This window comes from Nelumbo lutea, chromosome 4 (assembly GCF_056320005.1).
Source record: "Nelumbo lutea isolate HS-2025 chromosome 4, American lotus-T2T, whole genome shotgun sequence".
NCBI classification, from domain to species: Eukaryota; Viridiplantae; Streptophyta; class Magnoliopsida; order Proteales; family Nelumbonaceae; genus Nelumbo; species Nelumbo lutea.
Genome location: NC_142687.1, coordinates 58223254 through 58244760, shown reverse-complemented (window position 1 = coordinate 58244760; position 21507 = coordinate 58223254). Strand labels below are relative to the sequence as shown.

General features: G+C 36.6%; 1 protein-coding gene across 1 annotated transcript in view; it reads right to left on the bottom strand.

Annotated features, from left to right (window-relative positions):
* LOC148860767 (myosin-1-like) overlaps positions 1-21507 on the bottom strand; it is a 52186-nt gene that overhangs the window by 12737 nt on the left and 17942 nt on the right. The window contains exons 9-17 of the mRNA XM_088983503.1: positions 21395-21479; positions 17679-17782; positions 17437-17575; positions 13929-14047; positions 13376-13528; positions 13191-13280; positions 12843-12920; positions 11803-11961; positions 4835-5041 (exon numbers count right to left, since the gene is read on the bottom strand). Coding sequence (XP_088839629.1) covers positions 4835-5041; positions 11803-11961; positions 12843-12920; positions 13191-13280; positions 13376-13528; positions 13929-14047; positions 17437-17575; positions 17679-17782; positions 21395-21479 — 1134 coding nt within the window. The remainder of the gene's footprint in view (positions 1-4834; positions 5042-11802; positions 11962-12842; positions 12921-13190; positions 13281-13375; positions 13529-13928; positions 14048-17436; positions 17576-17678; positions 17783-21394; positions 21480-21507) is intronic.

Here is a 21507-nt window from a genome sequence, read left to right as displayed (position 1 = left end):
ATCCTCCTCCATTCCAGGTCTTTCATCGTCGCCATAAAAGCCAGTGGAGTTCAAGAGTCGTGGAACCTGACACTATGCAACCAACATCATCGAATTCGCCAAAGGCAGATCCGCCTCATCAGTCAGGTACACTTGCTCCTATTCATATGCTTGTTCCTCTCAATGGTGATTCCCCTGTCATCAATGATCTTGATGTTCCTATTGCTAAGAGAAAGGGTGTTAGATCTTGTACCACTAATCATCCTATCTCTAATTTTGTGTCCTATGATCACATTTCACCTTCATTCCGTGCATTCCTCTCTTCTATGGACAGTGTCTCCGTTCCTAAGAATGTGGTAGAAGCTTTATCTAAACCTGAATGGACAAATGCAATGCATGAAGAAATTGATGCATTACACAAAAATGGCACTTGGGAGTTGGTGGATCTTCCTGAAGGGAAGGAACCAGTGGGTTACAAGTGGGTGTTCACAGTGAAACACATGGCTGATGGAACTGTAGAAAGGTGCAAGGCTAGACTGGTAGCAAGAGGTTTTACACAGGTATATGGAGTGGACTATGTAGAGACTTTTGCTCCAGTAGCCAAGATGAACTCTATCAGGATTCTTCTTTCATTGGCAGCAAATCTTGACTGTGAACTTCACCAAATGGACATCAAAAATGATTTCTTGAATGGTGACTTGGAAGAGGAAGTGTACATGACCCAACCTCCAGGTTTTTGTGCCAAAGGCAGTGAACAAAAGGTGTGCAGGTTAAAAAAATCTTTATATGGGTTGAAACAATCACCTCGGGCTTGGTTTAGTAAGTTCCACTTAGTAGTTCAACAAATGGGGTTCAAACAATGCCAGTTAGATCACACTCTATTTGTGAAAAGAGGTGAAGGGAAAATTGCAGCTCTAATTGTGTATGTGGATGACATAGTGATCACATGCGATTGGAAGGCTGAAATACGGAAACTAAAAAAATTCTTAGCCACTCAATTTGAGGTGAAAGATCTAGGCCCCTTACGTTATTTTCTTGGAATTGAAGTTGTCCGCTCTCACAAGGGCATCTTTATTTCCCAACTGAAATATGTACTAGATCTACTAGAAGATACAAGCAAGTTAGGGGTAAAACCAATTGACTCACCAATTGAATCTAATCATCAGCTAGGAGACAGTTAGGGAGAGTTTTTGAAAGATGTGAAGAAGTTCTAGAGACTCGTAAGGAGACTCTTGTATTTCTCTATGACCAGGCCTGATATTGCTTATGCAGTGGGTGTCCTTAGTCAGTTCATGTACAATCCTAGGACAACTCATTTTGAAGCTGCTGAGATGATCCTTAGATACCTCAAGAAGTTTCCCGGAGTTGGTTTGTTGTTCTAGAAACATGGTCACTTAAAGGTGGAAGTATATACTGATGCTGATTGGGCAGGAGCAGTTGATGACCGAAAGTCTACCAGTGGATATTGTGCCTTTGTAGGAAGAAACCTGGTCACATGGAGAAGTAAAAAACAAAGTGTGGTGGCTAGATCTAGTGCTGAAGCAGAATATAGAGCGATATCTCATGGGGTTGCTGAAATCATGTGGATAAGAAATCTGTTAGGTGAATTGGGTTTTGTAGTGAGCAATCCTATTGAACTCTACTGTGACAATAAAGCTGCTATCAATATTGCTACTAATCCAGTCCTGCATGATAGGACAAAACACATTGAAGTGGACAAGCATTTTATTAGAGAGAAACTTGTAAATGGAGAAGTGTGTACTCCATATGTCAGCTCAGAAGAACAACTTGCAGATATCTTCACCAAAGGTCTTCATCATGTGTGGCACAATGATTTGTGTGACAAGTTGGGCATGACTAACATATATGCTCCAACTTGAGGGGGAGTGTTGAACTAATTTAGTTATTTGTGTTAGAGCCTGTTTGGCTAGTTAAAGCGCTTTTTTATTTTCTGTTATTGTACTCACTTACAGCGGGGGCACAAGGGTCTTTTCCCTTCTTATTTCTGCCACCCTATATAATATAATAGAAGTTGGCACCGCCAGCACTGTTCTATTGCTCCAAACCTTTTCTTCTTCCTTTCTTTCTTCTCCTTTTCTCTCTTCTTCCCTTCTCTTCTCTACTTCCTCATATTTCAATCGGATTTATTGCCAAGAGGTAACATATCATTCTAAGAGTTATTACATCTAGTATGAACTTTTTTTATACCCTATTATAGAGATCGAAATTAAATGAATTGGTTATTAGTATGAGAGTCTTAATCATGCACGTGGAGCTAGAAAACGGATGGCTAAAAGTTCACAGATGTGCAAAATGTGACTGGCATAGTGCTCTTGATACATCTACCATTTATAAGTGCAAGTGAAAAATGAATAACTATTCTGTAGTAGAGGAAAAAGCAGAGTAAGAAACGAAAACTAACTAAGAACAAAATAAGGTCTGAAAACACAAGAAGATGACAAAAGTAGGAAAACGATGAAGAAGAGCTAACTAGATAAGAAAAATCCCCATTTTATATTAGGGGTAGATATGATAACAGTCACTGAACATTAGTGGTATAACAGGTGGTAGTAACTTTCTAAAGAGTAATGCTTATTTTAAGACATGGTACAGGTGTTTGTAGGTTCTACATCGAGAAATATAAAGCAAGATATTGTTTGTTCAATAGGTTATGAAGGCATCTGTAGAAGGACAACTTAGACTGTCCTTTCAACTCTGAAACTATTGGATTGGATTACCAGTATAAGATTCATGGAACACATTGGGCTTTGCACATGGGGAGTGAAGGGATGAGAGATCCATCCCATGGACGCCCAAAGATTGCGGAATAAGGGGCGAAATTCAAAAAATTTTCTCTTCCTTCAACTGGGAATCACATTCCCTATTTAGAAAATCATATTTTCAAGGATCATTCTTGAACCTTAAACTGAACCAGATCTGAACTAAAAGGAATAGGAGAGAATTATACCTGATAAGGAGAAGTAATATCTCCCAACGAAGGTGTTCACGCCCAAGGAAGGATCCAAAGACTGCTCCCACTGAAGATGGCGCAGTGCAGGATGGAGCAGAATCAGTAGTGTTCTTCCCCAAGAACTCTGTCCTTCGCAAGAATCAGTAGAATGGTACGTGAGCACAGCTTCCTTCTCAATCATTTCTCAAAGAACTGATGTCAATATCCAATCTTGACTTCTCCCACAACTAGAGATCGAACTGGCAAACAAGGTGACAAGAACAGGGAGGCGGCAAGAGAGTATTCGCAGGGTGCAGAATTCTCTCTTCTTGATTTCAGCACTAAAGATGATCTGATGTATCTCTTGGTCTCTCTCAAGGCTGCCGCCCCCTCCTTCTTTTTGTTAACTTAAAAGATTAGCTCCTAATCCCATTAGGAGCTGCTTATCCAAATCATATTTGGATCAGCCTTCTCTTCTAGTGATAAGGATAAACCCTTATCTTATCTGCAGATTAGATTAACTTTCTCCTAAAACCATTGGGAGGTTTCTAGATCTGAATCATATTCAGATTTGGACTCTCTGAGTGGATAGGATTAAGACCCTATCCTATCTGCTAATCCATCTCAGAATTCGCCCTTAAATAAATAGCCCAGTTCGAAATGGGCTTTAGGCCCATTAAGCTTATGTGCTCACTTAACCTTCCTAACTGCTGCCCAGTTGGGCTTCCTTGTATGGCGTGGGACCCAAGCATTGATCTACACATCAACCACATGGGTTCGGCCCAGCCTTTGTTACAAGGCTTGGTCGAATACGCTGTTAAAGACAGTGCACCCCCTAAAACCCATCAAGAGAGAGACCTCTCCCTCGGCTGCAAGGAACAGTGTTGCACTCTCCACTTATATGGATCCCGGGAATTAAAACCTTTTTGCAAACATTTTAGAAACCATAATGTATATACTTTTATATCTCATATAAAATATACTTTGCAAAACAAATCTCAACGGTTGAAATCGGCTGCCAGCAGTCTTGGTTTCCAACAGTGAGAATGCATCCCCGATCATTGCCTTTGTCCGACAAAGGGGCTGATCTTGTCACTATGATCACCCACTCAGATGAATTCTCGAATTGTCCCAACCTACCCAGGTTTTGACCCCCGCTAAGGATCTCACTGATTGGTACATCAAAGACAGCCCGATCCGACACCTAGTGCAATATCATAATCGAGTCTAGGAGTCGGGTGTAACTTTCCAGTTTTGCCCATCAATCTCCAAGGTCCAGGGCAATACTGGAAATCTGGTCCAATTCAAAGATTCAATTGATCCCACACTGTATGTGCCTAGGGTCTCACCCCGGTAGCTGAGACAAGCCACCCCAACCGACTTGGTGGCACCACAGTGTCAGCCTTGTCAGGATAGGTCTCCCTAGACCGACCCACTGGCTGTGAACATTCTAAACTAACACGAGTCTCAATAAGTGTCCAATTTAAGGGTATTACACAGAAACATACCAAGGGAACATGAATCAAATATGCATTTTTATTCATTTACAATAAACTCATAAAGTACATCAATTTTGATTGAAGCTAAGGGCATACAAAACTGTCTAACAGGGAGTACGTCTATATGCAAAACATTGATGCATTGGAATCATCAATCATGTTTTATAGAAGCTATTAAGCCTCAATACTATTATTGGTCATACAGACAGTCTGCACCATCCTGCTAAGGTAGAGACCATCACAACCCTCCTACTATTTTCTATTTTTTCTTCCATATTTATTAAATTGCACAAAAGAAAAAAGAGAGAACAAAAGTAAGAAAAGATAAGAAAGAGAACAATCACCATGTTTGCGATAATTGTATTTATGTTTATAACAATTGATATGCTATAAATATAACAACTACCTTGAATTTCGTTGCAACACTTAGCTTTTGGGAATCTGCTCCCCCTGATTTATATAAAGGACCAAGAACTGGTTTCTCAGATTGAGTAAGCATCTTGGATGCAAATATCTGGGGGAGTTGGCATGTACAAGAAGACAAAAGTTGAATAGAATCTAAATGCAACAGATCTCTGTTTTTCTCCAGAAAGCAACTTGTGTCATATGTAACCTGAGAAGGGAAGAATAAATTTTTTAGTCTTAAAACTCAGGCAGAAAGAACAGCTAACAGAATTGAAGGAAAAATCTGAGGTATCCAACATTTACAATGCTTGCCAATCACACATTGAGTAAAATGCATTGGAGAAAATAATACTTGCCAAATGCCAAACCACATCATTCACAACTAAAAAGAGAAATTGGTACTGTTGATGTACATTATCTTATTATTAAGAGGGTGATGTAGACAGAAAAACAAATTACATGCAGCACTTCAAGTATACGACAATAAGCACAAGAAATACCAACCTGAAAACAACAAAACAAGTTGAACTTTTGGGGATTTCAGACCTGAACCTGAAGTAAAACTCTACCTGGAACAATTCTGCTACAATAACAATGGCAGCAAACTGGCCTCCCGCGTGGACACGCAGAGATAGAGGGAATGGAAGGTGCCAAAATGGGTCAGATCCTCAAAACCCAAGCTTCCAATACTTGAATACCCAAGCTTGGGCTGAGCTACAGCTCAAACAAGAGAGAAAGAACCAAAAGGACCCTTCAGAAACAGCCCCCTTCACTTTTATAAGACCCAGTGACTGGATAGAGAAGCCAATTAAAATATTTACACATAAGCCCCTAGAATGTTTCCCCCTCACAAGCAACTCCTTAAGAACAAAATTAACTTCAAATGAACCCCCAAAAGATAACTTTTGTTACAAAAAGACCCAAGAGACCAAAACCCAACAGAAGTGCACCCAACTGCCCCTGACCAGAATCTGATTTATAAAATGACGAAAATACCCCTGAACCCAAATTGTCAACAAAGTACCTAGAAACAACAATTTGGGATCCTACTACAAAAACATGCAAAACAGAATACATTCACATTTTTTCTTTTTTTTCTTCTTTTTTCTTTCTTTTCTTTGGCCTCATCATTCCCATACAAGCAGCAATTTTAGCAGCCTTGTACATGTCTCCATCTAGCTTCATAAACTCCTCTTCAGTCTTCACTAATCCAAGAGTTCTCAATTGTTGGTTTCCCTTTCCACTTGACCAATAACCTAAGATAGGCCCCATTTCGAGTGTTGGTGACTTGAACATCTTCTATACCCTCTACTTGTTCAAACTCATTAGAACCACTGGCTCTTTGTGCTTGTCCTTGACCAACCTTTGTTGTTGGTTCTAGATCTCCATGGTGATCAAAGAGGTCTGTTGTATTTTGATGTTGCCCCTTTGATGTTTGGCACTTGTGACACCTATCAACATAGTAGAACACATGCATTTGTAGACTTGGCTAGAAGATCCTGATGGAATACATAACCTATTGCCCATGAATAAGTAACCATGATTCCACACAAACTTGGCTCGAATATCCTTGTCACATGTTGCATAGCCTCTACAAAAATAAGGGTCATCTTGGTATTGGTCTTTGATGGAGCTGAATCCCACAACATTAGTAGACATTGTGGTCACCAAGTGAGCTCTCTTATTAAGTGCATTGGCTACCAGGTTTTGTTGTCCAACCTTATGCTTCAAAACAAAATTATATTCTTGTAGAAAATCAACCCATTTAGTATGTCTTCCCTTCATCTTCTACTAGGAGTTAAGATGCTTCAATGCTTTATGGTTTGAATACAACACAAACTTCTTGGCATAAAACTCAACATCATAAGTGGAATACCTCCTTCTAGCATAATTGAGTTTCTCACTAAAGTAAGCAACTAGACAACCTTCTTGGCCAAGGACAGCTCCAATCACAACATGTGATGCATCACACTCAAATTCAAAGAACTTGTTAAAATCAGGTAAAGCTAGTACCGGAGCATTGGTCATCCTCATCTTTATCTCTTGGAAGCTTTTCTCAGATGTGAGAGTCCAAGTAAACTCACCTCCTTTTAAACATTCAGTAATGGGTGCCACAATAGTGCTGAAATTCTTTATAAATGGATGATAAAATGTTACTAGCCCATGGAAACTACGAATTTCAGTTAAGGTCCTTGGTGTTGGTCACTCTTCGATAGCTTGAACCTTTCTTGATCCACTTCAATATCCTTGGCTGAAACAACTTTTTTTTATCAATTGGATGAAACAACATACCCCAAAAACACCAACCAGTCTATCATAAAATTACACTTTTCAAATTTATATATAGCTTATTTTGTCTAAAGACTTATAAGACTACTCTCAAGTGTTCTAAGTGGTTGTAATGATCTTTGTTGTGGATGAGTATGTCATCAAAATAAACTACCACAAGCTTCCCCATAAACGGCCTTAGAACTTGGCTTATGAACCTCATAAAGGTACTAGGAGCATTAGACAACTGACAACCCAAATGGCATAACCAGCCATTCACAAAGACCTTCCTTAGTTTGAATGCAGTCTTCCACTCATCCCCCTCTCGGATACGAATTTGATGGTATCCACTCTTCAAATCTTTCTTTAAAAAGACTTGTGAACCAGCCAATGTGTCTAACATGACGTCAAGGTGGGGTATAGGAAGCATGTACTTAACTGTAATTTTGTTAATAGCACGACTGTCAACACACATATGCCAGCTACCATCTTTCTTTGGCGTGAGCAAAGCTGGTACAACACATGGGCTTAAGCTCTCACGTATCAGCCCCTTCTTCAATAGCTCTATTACTTGTCTTTGGAGCTCCTCATGCTCCTTAGGACTCATTCTATAGTGGGATAAGTTAGGCAATGCTGCTCCCAGCATTAAATCTATATGATGTTGTACATCTCTTAGGGGAGGAAGGCCATTGGGTAATTCCCCAGGCATCACAACAACATACTCATAAAATAGCTTCTTCACTATCTCTGGAACAAGTGTTTCTTTGCTAACTTCTTCTCATCTTCTGTAACCAACACATAAACATCATCCAATTTCCCATCTTGAGATAATTGTTTAAGGTGAATAGGGTAGTGGTTGGCTTAGTTTCATTCTTTGGAAATGAATCAAGTTGCATTGGTTTAAGAGTTATCTTCTTTTTTTCTTTTACAAAGTTGTATGTGTTCTTGTCCCCATAACAAATGGTCTTACAGTCATATTGCCATTGGGACAACATCACACCACACCGATTCTTCAAATGTATTACCAGTAGAGAAATTAACTAAACATTCCTCATTTCCTTTGTTGAATTACAAAATAGAATATGGTCGGGGGTATTGAACAGTCTTGAACTGCACCTTGTCCACCATCTCTTGAGAAACAAGATTCTCACTACTCTCACAGTCAATAATCAGGTTACACAACTTTCCACCAGTTGTACATGTTCTATAGATATTCTTTCTCAACCAATCCCCTGGTAGTGGTTGATCACATGATTCCTACCAGCCCCAACACTTCGACCAACTGTTGAAGTTGTACCTTGGACAACACTTAGTTTCTTCCCTGAGCTCTGACTCAATTGAGTTTCAACCTTCATAACTAGATGATATGCATCCTTTACTTTATATAGGCAATGTAGGTTGACCTAATCTTGTATTGGCAACCTCCAAACCATTGATATATCTACTAACTTTTTATTATTCAATTTCTATCATATTATTCCAAAGAGTTAATCTATTAAACTCTCTTGTATACTCTTTTCCCGTTGCCTTAAATTCTGCACTTTTTGGTAAAGAGTTTGCTCATAATTTGGTGGTAAGAATTGGGATTTCAGCTTCTCTTTCATTTTTCCCCAAGAACTAACCTTTCTTTTCCCCTTCCTTTCTCTACCCTTTGGTAATTTTTCCACTAATCCAAAGCTATCCTACGCATCTTTGTTGTTACAAGCTTCACTTTTCTTTATTCATTCATTTCTTTCCAATATAAATATTTTTCAATGTTGTCCAACCAATCTACAAACTCTTCAGGTTCCAACTCACCATCGAACTCATTAATATGAAGTTGAACACCATGACCTTGATTGGATTGTAAAGGTTGCATTATTCGGTCTTCCCACCGCTGGTTCTTGTTCCTTTCATGTTGATCACCTTCAGGTCGCTCAATGTCTTCACTTGATTCTTCACTAATAATGTTAGTGGGTTGTTCATCAACTCTACGAGCTTGTCTTCTTCTTCCTAGCCCCAAATCACTCGCTACATCACCATCCCTAGCAGCATTTTGAGCTACAAGTTGAGCAAGATGCTCAATCTTTTCTTGTCGTCCTCTTATAGCCTCTTGATAAACCTCTATAGTGACATGTTGTGCTCTTCTACCACCCCTACTACGTCCACCCCTTGCAGCCATAATAGTATAGCAAAACACAAGGAGATGAACTTTGAAGCAAACCCAAGGAAGAACTTGCCCTAATACCACTTGATGTGGACAAAAAAACAAATTACATGCAACACTTCAAGTATACACCAATAAGCACAAAATATACCAATCTGAAAACAACAAAACAAGTTGGATTTTTAGGGATTTCAGACCTGAACCTCAAGTAAAACTCCTCCTAGAACAGTTCCGCTATAGTAATGATAGCAGCAAGCTGGCCTCCCGCGCGGACATGCAGCGATAGAGGGATTGGAAGGTGCCAAAATGGGTCGACTCCTCGAAACCCAAGCTCCCAATACTTGAATACCCAAGCTGGGGCTGAGCTACAGCTCAAACAAGAGAGAAAGAACCAAAAAGACCCTTCAGAAACAGCCTCCTTCTCTTTTATAAGACCCAATGGCTTGCTGGAGAAGCCAATTAAAATATTTACACATAAGCCCCTAGAATGTTTTCCTCTCACAAGCAATTCCTTAAGAACAAAACTAATTTCAATGAACCCCCAAAAGATAACTTTTGTTACAAAAAGACCCAAGAGACCAAAACCCAACAGAAGTGCACTCAACTGCCCCTGACCAGAATCTGATTTATAAAATGACGAAAATACCCCTGGACCCAACCTGTCAACAAAGCTACCCAAAAACAACAATTTGGGATCCTATTACAAAAACATGCAAAACAGAATACATTTATTTTAAGTGTGTGACCCTTGTATCTAAGCTATGATTAATATACAAGTGTTGGAGTTGACTGCAAGATTTGATTCATTTTTCTCCCATGGTCCCTCCCTCCAATCCCATGACTTTATTTTGGGAAGTACATATTTTTGAATGAAAAAGTGTTTAGGTGCCTCTCTTGGAAACTGGTAAAATACTAGCCTAGGCTTTCCATTGGGATCAGAATCATGAAATTTGGACAATAATTGGGTAAATTATCAGCAAGATGAATACAAAGTGAAAATTCATAGAATGATTAATACTTCTCTATTGAAGAAATTTCAATAATTATAATAAGCTTCGAATTGTGCACTTTATATGCTTTAGTTCGTTGTAATGATCAAAAGTACATTAGTTTTCATACATTTTGTATTGATGTAGCATGAACTAAATTAGGGGGAAATTTACTAAGTGGGAATTCTAGAAAACCAACCAGATGATCATTGGACTTCAAAAATAAAATTTAATATCAAGTTAAATTTGGGCTTGTACCAAACCAACCAGATGATCATTGATGAGTGTTGATCACTGAAATTATAAATCATTGAATAATTTTCACTACCTATTAAACTCTAGGATAAAGTTATTCCTAAAGAAGTCTAGGTCATTACTCATTAGTTAGCTTGAAGCCCAAAATTTCCATGAACAAAGCACATTTGAGTTGAAGACCTAGGTCAACATATTCCAAATCAACTATGCTGCATTTATTTGCAAACAAAATGGAATAATAGGAAGAAAATCTAAAAGAAAATGACTTTCCATGGTTAAATTTTCTTTTGGTTGCACTCTTATTCTCTCCCAAAAGGTTGAAATAGAGGGAAAGAGAGATGTGTGAGGAAAGAAATGTGGTCCTCACTCTCCCACCTAGGCCTTTTAGGAATGCCAAACAAAAGAAAAGGTTTGTTGTTTCCTTGTCATGTATCCAACCCCATATAGTTTCTCTTTTTTTGATAGTTGGCCAACTCCATATAGTTGGGATAAGGCTTGAATGATGAAAATGAAGATGACAGTTGTTGCTTTGTCAACATTCACATTTGTTTTTATGAACAAAGAAAAAACCAAAAAACAAAAAGCAATTTAGTTCATTCGTTCTCACTTTTCTATTTCTCTTTTGTTGCATCCCATTTTCTTTGCAACCAAATGTGGTTTTAATAAAAAGAATCACGTTTCAGAAGCATGCTTCAATCTGAGTGGTAATGGCTTGATAGAGACCAAACTTTACATGGCTGAGTAGAAATTTGTTGGTCTTGGATATCATTTATCAACTTGATTATTTAATGAGTTGGATTCAACATGGCATCTATACATTTGTTGAGGATTTAATCAGTTTTGTGCAGATTTAGCAGTAATCTTTTATACGTTTATTGTTTAGATAGGAAGTGGGGACCACAGCACTCTTGTTGGGCCCTTTGTTGATTGCCTTTTAAGTGTTTTATGCAGTTTTAGATGATTGCCACCCTATAAGGGCATATTTGTCATTGTACTCCACTTTATATTTTTAATATAAATACTAGTGAAGGGGGTGGCCAGATTAAGAGCTCTCTTTTCTCTCTCAAACTTCTTCCTCTTCTTCTTCTTCTTTTCTCTTCTCTTCTTCAAGAAAACATCTTTTCTTTTACAGATTTTTTTATTCAGCAAGATTTCTACTATATTCAACCCAATGCAATTCATTGCTACTTCATTAAGTGTTCTGCTACATTCGTTGTAATATGTAACAGTTCTCATTGTCTATCTGATATGTACCTTAGATTTCCTCACAAAATAAATGAAAACAGGGTCAGTTATAGATAAGATGACAACCTCCCCCGCATAATGAATGACAGTGAAAGCTTTGTCTCTTTCTCCTCTGAAACAGGAATTAGAATTCAGGTGCTGCTTAAGCTTGTTGGCAAATGTCAAGTCTGTTCCATTTGGAAAAGTTGATTCCTCATCCAATAGAGACAGTAATCCCAATGGTTTCTGCATAAAAATTCAAGGAGGGGAAATATTACAACACTGAACTAGAAATATCCAGGTATTCAATAGAAAAACTTCAAATGAAATGACAAGAATATCACAAACAAAATGTATGATCTTATAAGCCTACTCTCTCTTCAATCCAAGTTCATTGCTTACCCCTTTCCCCATGGGTAAATAGATGACATGAAGTAATGATAAAATAAAGATACAATGCAAACTCATCATATTCATTTACTTATTAGTGACTACCATGCAAACTCGTCTATTTCTGTTGTAATTTTGTTATTTGTCCAGCCTTGGTTGTTTAACTGTTTTCCTCCTCGTATTAATTGTTTAGTTTCTCCTTCTATCTTACTTTACTATAAAATCTTCATTAGATAGTATCAATGGAGTCCTTAATTCTGTTATTTACCATTTTCATGTCCTCCTTTATCTCAGTATTCTTGTAACATATCTCTACCCAAATAACCATGTCTTTCTATTCAAAACCAGTAGGTCAAATTAGAAATTTCAATAGCTACAAAAATTTGTGGACGGCTATAAATTCACATACGGTATTGGTGTGATAAATCACACTTTCTGATATTTGTAGGTAGCAGAGAAGATCTAGAAACACTCTGTAACAACTGAAAACACAGTTCTTAACAAAAGAATGCAGTCAGCCACATATCTGCTGTGATGTGTCTGTAAACAGGTGCATGGAGACACTATGGATAATGGAATGATACTACTTTTCTTTCTCACAAACTTGAAGAAAAGCTCATATTCACTCCTCACTAAGTACTACATAGTCCTATTATAATAAAAGAATCCATCAATACACTTATTAGACCAATCAATGGCATTATTTCTATACAAGTAATCATTAATTAGCTACTCACCTTCTCAAAAAGATTTAGACAATCTTGGTTGTCTTCAAATTCAACCTTTGCCCAGTCAATGCCATCTTGGATGTATTCCTGAAAGAAAAGTTTAGATTAGCATTCATAATTTAACCATATAAGCCCTACCATTGCCACCGTTGTTCTGTAACATGAGAAAGCATCTTTTGGAGTAAAAACATTGTAGCTTTTATAAAGATCAAACCACTCCAGTGTAATGAGTACTGGTATTTTTTCTTCTGTACGAACTCTTTGAAGTATATCTCTACTTAAAAAACAACAAACTTCGTGATTAGATGCAGATCACCATTCACCAGTCAATATAAAACAAAGAACCATACTGCTTACCTCCTGCTCTAACTTGAATAAATGGCGGTTAAAGTGTTGTTGCAATCTTTCATTGGCATAATTTATGCAAAACTGCTCAAAACTATTTTTCTGCAAGAAAAAAGAAAGGGTAAAAGAAAATCATACTTTGAATAAATACCTTTATACATTAAAAAATAATCAACATAGAAAATACATGAACTCACATCAAATGATTCAAAGCCATAAATATCAAGAATGCTGATGAATCTTCCTGTACGCCGCTTGATTACTTCTAGTGATGTGTTTATTCGTTCAACCAGCCAGTCAAACAAACAAGCATAGAGTGATTTAGCCAATGCATCTCTGGTGTCAATTGCCTAAAAAATAGGAACTAGTTAGAGAAATTTATACCTACTATATAAGAAAAAAGTATACAGACACTTGCAAGAATCCATCGATGCATAAAGTGGTACTTGTGATGCTTATGCACAAGGGTGAGACCCTTTTAGATGGTCTCCTCCAAGTTTTAAGCCTGATTGGTTGGTCCTACCAACCACTTTATCACATCTTTTTATGGTCAAGATTAAAAAATGATGTGCATTCAAGATCAGGAATTCTTAGAATGCATGAACAAGTATATAGCAAACAGTTTCCTATGAAGGAACCATTTGACTGGAGGAACTAGTCCCTTGGCACGGTTCATGCTTATTTCTGCCATCGCTAGACCACTTTGTGCAAGACAGATCAAATAGACCTTCTCCATAGAATTCTTGTTACCTGAGATAGTGTAAGCTTTTGGACAATATTATCATTGCCAACTTTCATTTTGCGAGTTGATAAAGCTAAGTTTAATTCCCCCACATTGCATCCAATTAATTTGGCAACAACATTTAGACCTGAAAATAAATTTTTTCCATCATTTGGAACTCCAAATGAGCAACAACAAAATACCAATAACATATGGTGTATGTTAAAAGCAAAAGCATTTTCTTAGTTATTCTAATTCAATAAGTACTCAAAATATGGTGCCTATGTAACAATGATACTCAATTTTCAAAATCAAGCAAGCCATGCTACTATGCTAGATACTTTGTTATCACTACTATTAGGTACATTCAGGCCCTTCATATTTGAAATGGGTTTATACGCATGACATGATATTGTTCATTGAGATTAGTATATAATTCAGCATCCTCAATATATTTCTAAATTATAACTTGATAACAAGGTTTTTAAAACCGACCCGAAGAACGAACCAATCAGGGGTCCGGTTCCCAGGTCGAACAGTCAAAACCATTTGAACGGTTAAACGGTCGGGTCAGCGGTTTGCTGACCAAAATCAACAGTTTTTTGGGAAAAACAAAACCGGTCACCTGACTGGTTCCCAGCTTTTCCAGTCCAACCGTCCAGTCCAGTCCGGTTTTGAAAACCATGCTTGATAATGATCCAGATCTTTCCATATCTCTTAAAGAGTAGAGAAATAAGATGCTAATATTTTGTCCAAGTGGAGAAAATCTGAAACGTCTTGTCAAAGGTGGTATATTCTTGTAATAATTTTTGCTAAGAATGTATCGGTAACTCCATACAAAATTTGAGTAACAATGAATGTGCTAATATCAAGGAATCACAAACCTTAGCTGATTGTAGATGCATAGAATAAAGAAACCACAACATAATGCTAACTTGCTAAGAATACTTTCGTTCCTTTTTGTCATAGTAGGATCCTAATCCTTAGCTGTGTGAGCTTGCATGCTTCCATAGTTCGTAATATGTGTGATATGCAGTGAAATTTCCCCGAAATCTCTCCATTTTGCTAGGTCGTGCAATATGCAATTTTCCAAGAATCATTTCTTTACTAATTTCTCTGATATTTTTCCAATATGTTGACGATATTCCAAATTTTATTGATAATATATTAAGGTTTAAATTTTTAGAATATTATAAAAGCTTTTCTGTTATTCCCCTTAAATCAGTATAATTTGTTTAAAATCTTTTCCTAAAGAACCAATGGAGGAATTGCCGATACGATAATTGGCTTATTATTTTGATATGATTCACTTACCAAGTCAATATAATTCAAAAGAAAGAAAAATGCATGTAACTACAAAAGAGGATTCTTAATCTAATCAAAACATATAATAACAAAAAAAAAACAAATGTCAAAGTGGGAAGTAAATGAAATACTTAATGAAGAGAAGATGGCTAAAAGACTAAAAGGGAGACAAAGATAAAGATGCCTATTAATGTCTCTTAACTTTCTCCTATTTCATTTATACAGTTCTTTGATGTGGTTTTTTGAGCCTTAATTGAGCAATTATACTTCTAACAATTCCCTAAAGGTTTATTAACTGATTCCATGTTTCTAAAAAACTTCCCTAACTTTTAGATTTTCCAAATATCTTAGCAAGTTAGCGAAATATCTCTGAAATTTCCCCATCTCTACACGGTGAAATGTCCATTGGTATCAGAAATATGAAACATGCACTCTTCCAGTTAGATTTCCAAACTTCCTACATTCACAATTTCATGATATATTGTTACTATTCAAGAAATTTGTACCACCCAACCTAACAGTAATAATTTTTAAATTCAGTTTATTACCTAGGGTGCTCCTTGTTATTCAATTCCTGAAATTCCTAATCCTAACCTAACAAAGCACTAGCTGACTTTGTGTCCTGTTAGGATACACATTTCCACCACTAGAAATCTACTCAGGTGACTAAACTGATACAGCAACTGAAGTGGAAAAGACATGCTAGTCCTTAAAACATATCACAGACCTCCTGAACCACAAAACAAATCAAATAGATCCTAGCTTCACTAGAAATCTTACCACCTGAAATTTCTCCTAGTCATCTACTTTGTCTCCTCTAAAACATGACCAAAGTTGACTAGATCAAAAAAGGAGAGAAAGAACAACATGGAAACTATGATACCCTGATAACAAACACAAGGTTGACAAATAATGTGAGAAACTTCAAATTTTAGTGCAAATTTCATCCAATACCATGTCTCACTATGTCTTTGATGTATCTGTGTAACATAGCATGGATTAGGCAGTAAATATTTGTTTTCTTTCAAACTATAAACCATAAAATCCAAAAAACAAGGGAAAAAAAAAACTTGATCAATCGATTTGGTTCTGCATGAAAAGCAAAGACAATAAATCCTACTCTACCAGAATGCTTTTTGCTTCAAGTTGAGCAGAGGCTGAATGTACCCCTAGTGATGTTATCTCTATCCCTACAGGCTGCTGATTCCAGTACGGTGCAAAGTTTGCAGAAAACAGCAGATAAAAAGAACCTATATCCTGTTGTGAATATGGATTGTTTGGGATGCAGGGCTAGTTTGGTCATTGTTACTGGTTCTGAAATTTCCTAATAAAAGGCATAGTGAGTGCTTTTGTCATATACATAAGTTTTCTCTCATTATGTTATGGCTCTCTCTTTGAATGCTTAGATGGATGTGTGGTAAAACTAGAAAAGACAGAATTAGAAGTGAAGTCATACAAAGGAACCTAGGAATAGCTCCAATAGGTAATAAAATGAGAGAAAGAATATTGAGATAGTTTGGTCATGTGCAGAGAATACCATCTACAGAACCTATTAGAAAAAGTGATCTGTTACAAGTTGAAAGGGCTAGAAGAACTAAGGGCAGACCAAAAAGGACTTGGGTGGAAGTAATAAGAAATGACTTGAGCTACTATAATTTAACAATGGATATGGCACTGAACGGAATGTAATGGAAAAATAGAATTCATGTAGCCAACCCCATATAGTTGGGGCAAGGGTTAGATGATGATAATGATGCAACTCTCTCTTCTACTCTTCTCTCTATCTCTTAAATCTTGACAAGTAACAAATGGGGTTGGCTACATTTGTTAACTGAATGGAATGTAATGGCAAAATAGAATTCATGTAGCCAACCCCATATAGTTGGGGCAAGGGTTAGATGATGATAATGATGCAACTCTCTCTTCTACTCTTCTCTCTCTCTCTCTTAAATCTTGACAAGTAACAAATTCTGCTTTTATACCAACTATACTGAAAGGGTAAATCCATAGAGGGAAAAAAGAAGAAAGAAGAGAAAAAAAAAGAGAAGGTAAGTGTGCATAGGTTTGGAGAGATAATAGTTCTTGAACCATCAATCCCATATATTTGCAATCATACTTAACTCTCTTAAAAACAATAAAGTTACATCCCATTATGCATATATATACCAGTACAATTTATTGTAACTTTTGACATTGGAACTTTGCCTGAACTACCTTCCAGAAACTTCTTACCTTCGTCAACCACTGCTTCAACATGGTTTTCATTGTCAATTACAGTAAAGGAGATATTACCCAACCACAAGACAGCAGCAAGCATTGCAAATACACTATTTTGATCCTCTTTGCTAATGTGAACAATATGCAGAGCTTCCTGGAAAGAGTGACATTAATGTCATCAAGACAACAGCACACAAGAATTAAACAAAAATTTCTGATTTTAGAAGTTAGAAGATGCAGGTTATAAGTCAAAGTACCATAACAATGCGAAAATGTTCAGCATCATCAACCCCAGGAATAGAAAAACAATTGCTTTGTTTCAAATATTTATATTCACTTGCCTTCTTCAAATGCAATTTTTCTGCAGTAGAGAGTGAAAAAGAATATGCAAAAGAATGTTAATGTAATTAGTGACATATAAATAGAATCTTACTGGATGAGAGTTTCAAATTTTCTGAGATATCCAACAATACATTAAATTTTATAGAGTAGTAGGATATTAAAAAGGCCAAATAGAAAGTTAAATTGCCTCTGTACAAACCAAAAATATTCTTAATCATATCCCTTTTAGAAATATTCTCCCTTTAGTGTCTCCTCTGCTTTAGGTCTGGAGAGTAGGTTTGCATATGGACCAAGAGTCCATAGGCTTGCATAGGGGGAAACTACTATAGTTGTGGGGGAATGTGGACACTATGTTTGCCTTATGGATATAGACCTAAAGCCAACTAGTACTGTATCATGAAACCTTCACATCACTTGTGCCATCATTAACATAAGCCTACTTCAGTCAGCATTATTTATAGACATAAGAGTTATGGCTATTTATGCTCTACTTTATTATCATTGTTTTCTTCACAAAGGTAGAATATGGAGACACATCACACATCAGAGTTGGCTCTATCAAACATATAACCAGGGTTTCCCCAAAACTTGATTTAGTCATAGTTGGTCCAAGTTATATTTGCACTTTTGCATGAGAGACATCCTACCAGCACCAGAATGTTATCTTGGAAAATGGAAACCTAGGAAGTGTGACATAAAAAAATGTATTATTTCCTTCGACAATTTGAAAGAACAGTTCAGAGTATTTTAGATTCCTTTCAAAGTGAAGCAATACAAAGAAATAAAATACAGCATAGAGTACTTCCAACAGTATACAATACATACAAAATGTTCTTCAAATCATAATGTATCATAAATTGTATGGATTAATTACTTAAAGCACACCCGAACTATCTGACAAATACTTAAAGACACCTGAAATTTGAAAACCTACTTAAAATACCCCTGAACCCCTGAACTTTTGGAAATTCACTTTCCGTTATGTCTTGCCATTAAATTAGACAAAAAGACTATATTGTCCATAATTATTCTTCAATTTTCAAAATATGTAAGAACAACTCTTTTTGCCTTCTCTTCAAGTTTTCAAAATATACCACACCAGAATCCACATTCCCAACCAATTGCAATGAAGAGAGAGAATCAAAGGACGGCCTGCACTAGATCCTCTTCCTCTTCTTCTTCTTCTTTCTCATCCCACCTTCTACATTCACTTCTGACTTTGTTTTCTGCATCTAAGAACAGAGTACCACCATTCTCATCGAATCCCCCTATTAGTCACTGCCCGATCACTCTCTTACATTACCTGCCATTGGTCTCCTCCCCACCTCTGTTGATAGCAATGGAGCGCTTTCCACCAATAGCCTAACTAGCCATTAACACTTTTCTTTAGCATTGTGCTGCAGTTAGGTCCCTGTAAGCCTATTGGTCAATACTGACAATTCTTTTTTTAATCATGTTATTTGAAGCTTCTCTGATTCTATCTATCTCTGTGGTTATATCTTTCTTTGCTACTTTTTGTTTTATCCCATCTTTTATTTTGCGCCATGCTCTATTTCTTTTGAATTTATTCATTTCTTTCTTAATTGTCTCATTGTATCTACATAGGTTGATGGTCTATATGTCTTCTGCTTTCACTTGTATTTTTTCTCTTTTATCTCATTTCATTCAAAGCTCTGGAAGTCATTAAAGTACGTAATGCGGTGAATTCTTACTTTTGATTACTCAAGCCTGGGATAACAAGGACTTGAATCTTGGATCTGGGCTCCAGAGACTTGAAAATGAGATAGAATGAGATGGGATCTTCACTCAAATCCAACCATTTCTATTTATATTCCTCCTCCATTCAGTTCATTCCAATTTGAAAACTCCCCCTTTATCTAATACAAGTAGTTGAGATCGATGGGAACACAAAAAATAAACAGGAAAATCACACAAAGAATAACCAAAGGAGGAAGATAGAAAATGCAATTAACCAACAACATGCAACTAAACCAAATCCTGAACTGAGAATGTAAGTCACCACTCCCTTCACATATCCTCTCTCTCCTTGGTTGTTTGGGATTCAACAAACTGCAGATTAGTCAACATCTGCCTCCGGAAAATGTGACAACCAACACCAGGAGTGTCTGTTACATAGTAATGTCCATAAACAATACTACCACCGCCCCATGAATCTCCACTGCGTGTGTCTGGTGAACATAACCTCCTCTGCAATATTCAATGAATATACCACCGATAAGTGATTTCTCTTATTCTAAAATAATAAGGGGGTCTAGTTTCAGAAGAGCAGTTTAGAGAAGAAAAGGTCAAAGCTATGTGTTCCTTAAACTTGATTTATTGGTTGAATTGGAACACATCAGCCTGGGGGACTGTCTTCACAATTGAGTTAGGATGATTGGACGGACTGAGCTCAACCGCTGCAAGTGTCAATGGGAAGTTGCCTCAGCCTAATGGTGGTGAATGCCTAGTGCTGTCATTGGAGGTGGTAACATAGACCTTTGTGCCTTTCCAACCATATCTGACCCAAATTGGCAGTCTATTAAATGCAAGAACGAATTTCGTTTGTTATTGATAGAGGTAAGGTCAGTGGGGACTGATCTGGTGAGGGAAATTTGGGTTTTTGAAAAATTAAATGTGTCACATGTAAATGGAATCTGACAAACAATTAATGGAGGAGTAGTATGTATCATATTACATCATTCTTGAAGGGTACTTTTAGTAGGTTTTTAAATTCCAGGGGTTGTTAAGTATTTGTCAGATAGTTCAGGAGTACTTTAAGTAATTAACCCTAAATTGTAAAGTTTAATCAAATCAAATAATGAAATAATAGATCATATCATACATTGTTATTTCTGTTTTTTACAAACTTGTCAAAAAATTAAAAATAGATATTATTATATTATTATATTATTATATTATTATATAGAAAAGTGATCCTTTTTTTGAAAGTTAAAAGTGATCTTTCCTACTTTTATTCATATCCACTATCTATGTACCAAAAAAAGAGAGTTTACCACTTTTACACTAGACGTCTAAGAAAAAGAGATTTTACAACTCTTTAACCTACATATGATGAACTCGATACTGTTTCTAAAGAGTGCTAAACAATCTAAATAAATCATTTTCTAGTTTTTTTTTTTTTTGTGTTTTGGTAAATAAAATCATTTTCCAGATAAGGGCTTTAAAAAAATGTTTCCATTGACAAAACTAAATAGAAACAAAAAATGACAAAGTAGAGAACTAATTCTTAACTGAATTCATTTGAATCACGCACACCATATAAACTGTAAGATGGATTCAAAGAAAAATCATGTAAGAACTGATTTCTTACAAGTTGAAGGGACTAGAACAGCAAGGGATAGACCAAAAAGGTCATGGGTAGAAGTAGTAAGAAATGATTTAAGCACCAATAATTTAACTACAGATATGGAATTAAACAGAACAGATTGGCGAAACAAGATTAGCGTAGCTGACATCATATAGTTGGAATAAGGCATGGATGATGATGATTATTCAAAAATAATAAAAAGATTTTTAAAGAAAAGGATTCAGACATAAGAATCAAGTTGAAACTCATGGAATTCACGATTTCATGAACCATATCAAAAACCATAAGATTTTGATAGGATACCTCTAAGTGCTTGAGGAGCTCCAGCACAAAGCTGATAAAATATATGATATGATCTTTCTCCCTCTGCACACTGAACCACTCTTGACTGCTCAAAACACATGTAATTGAATTAA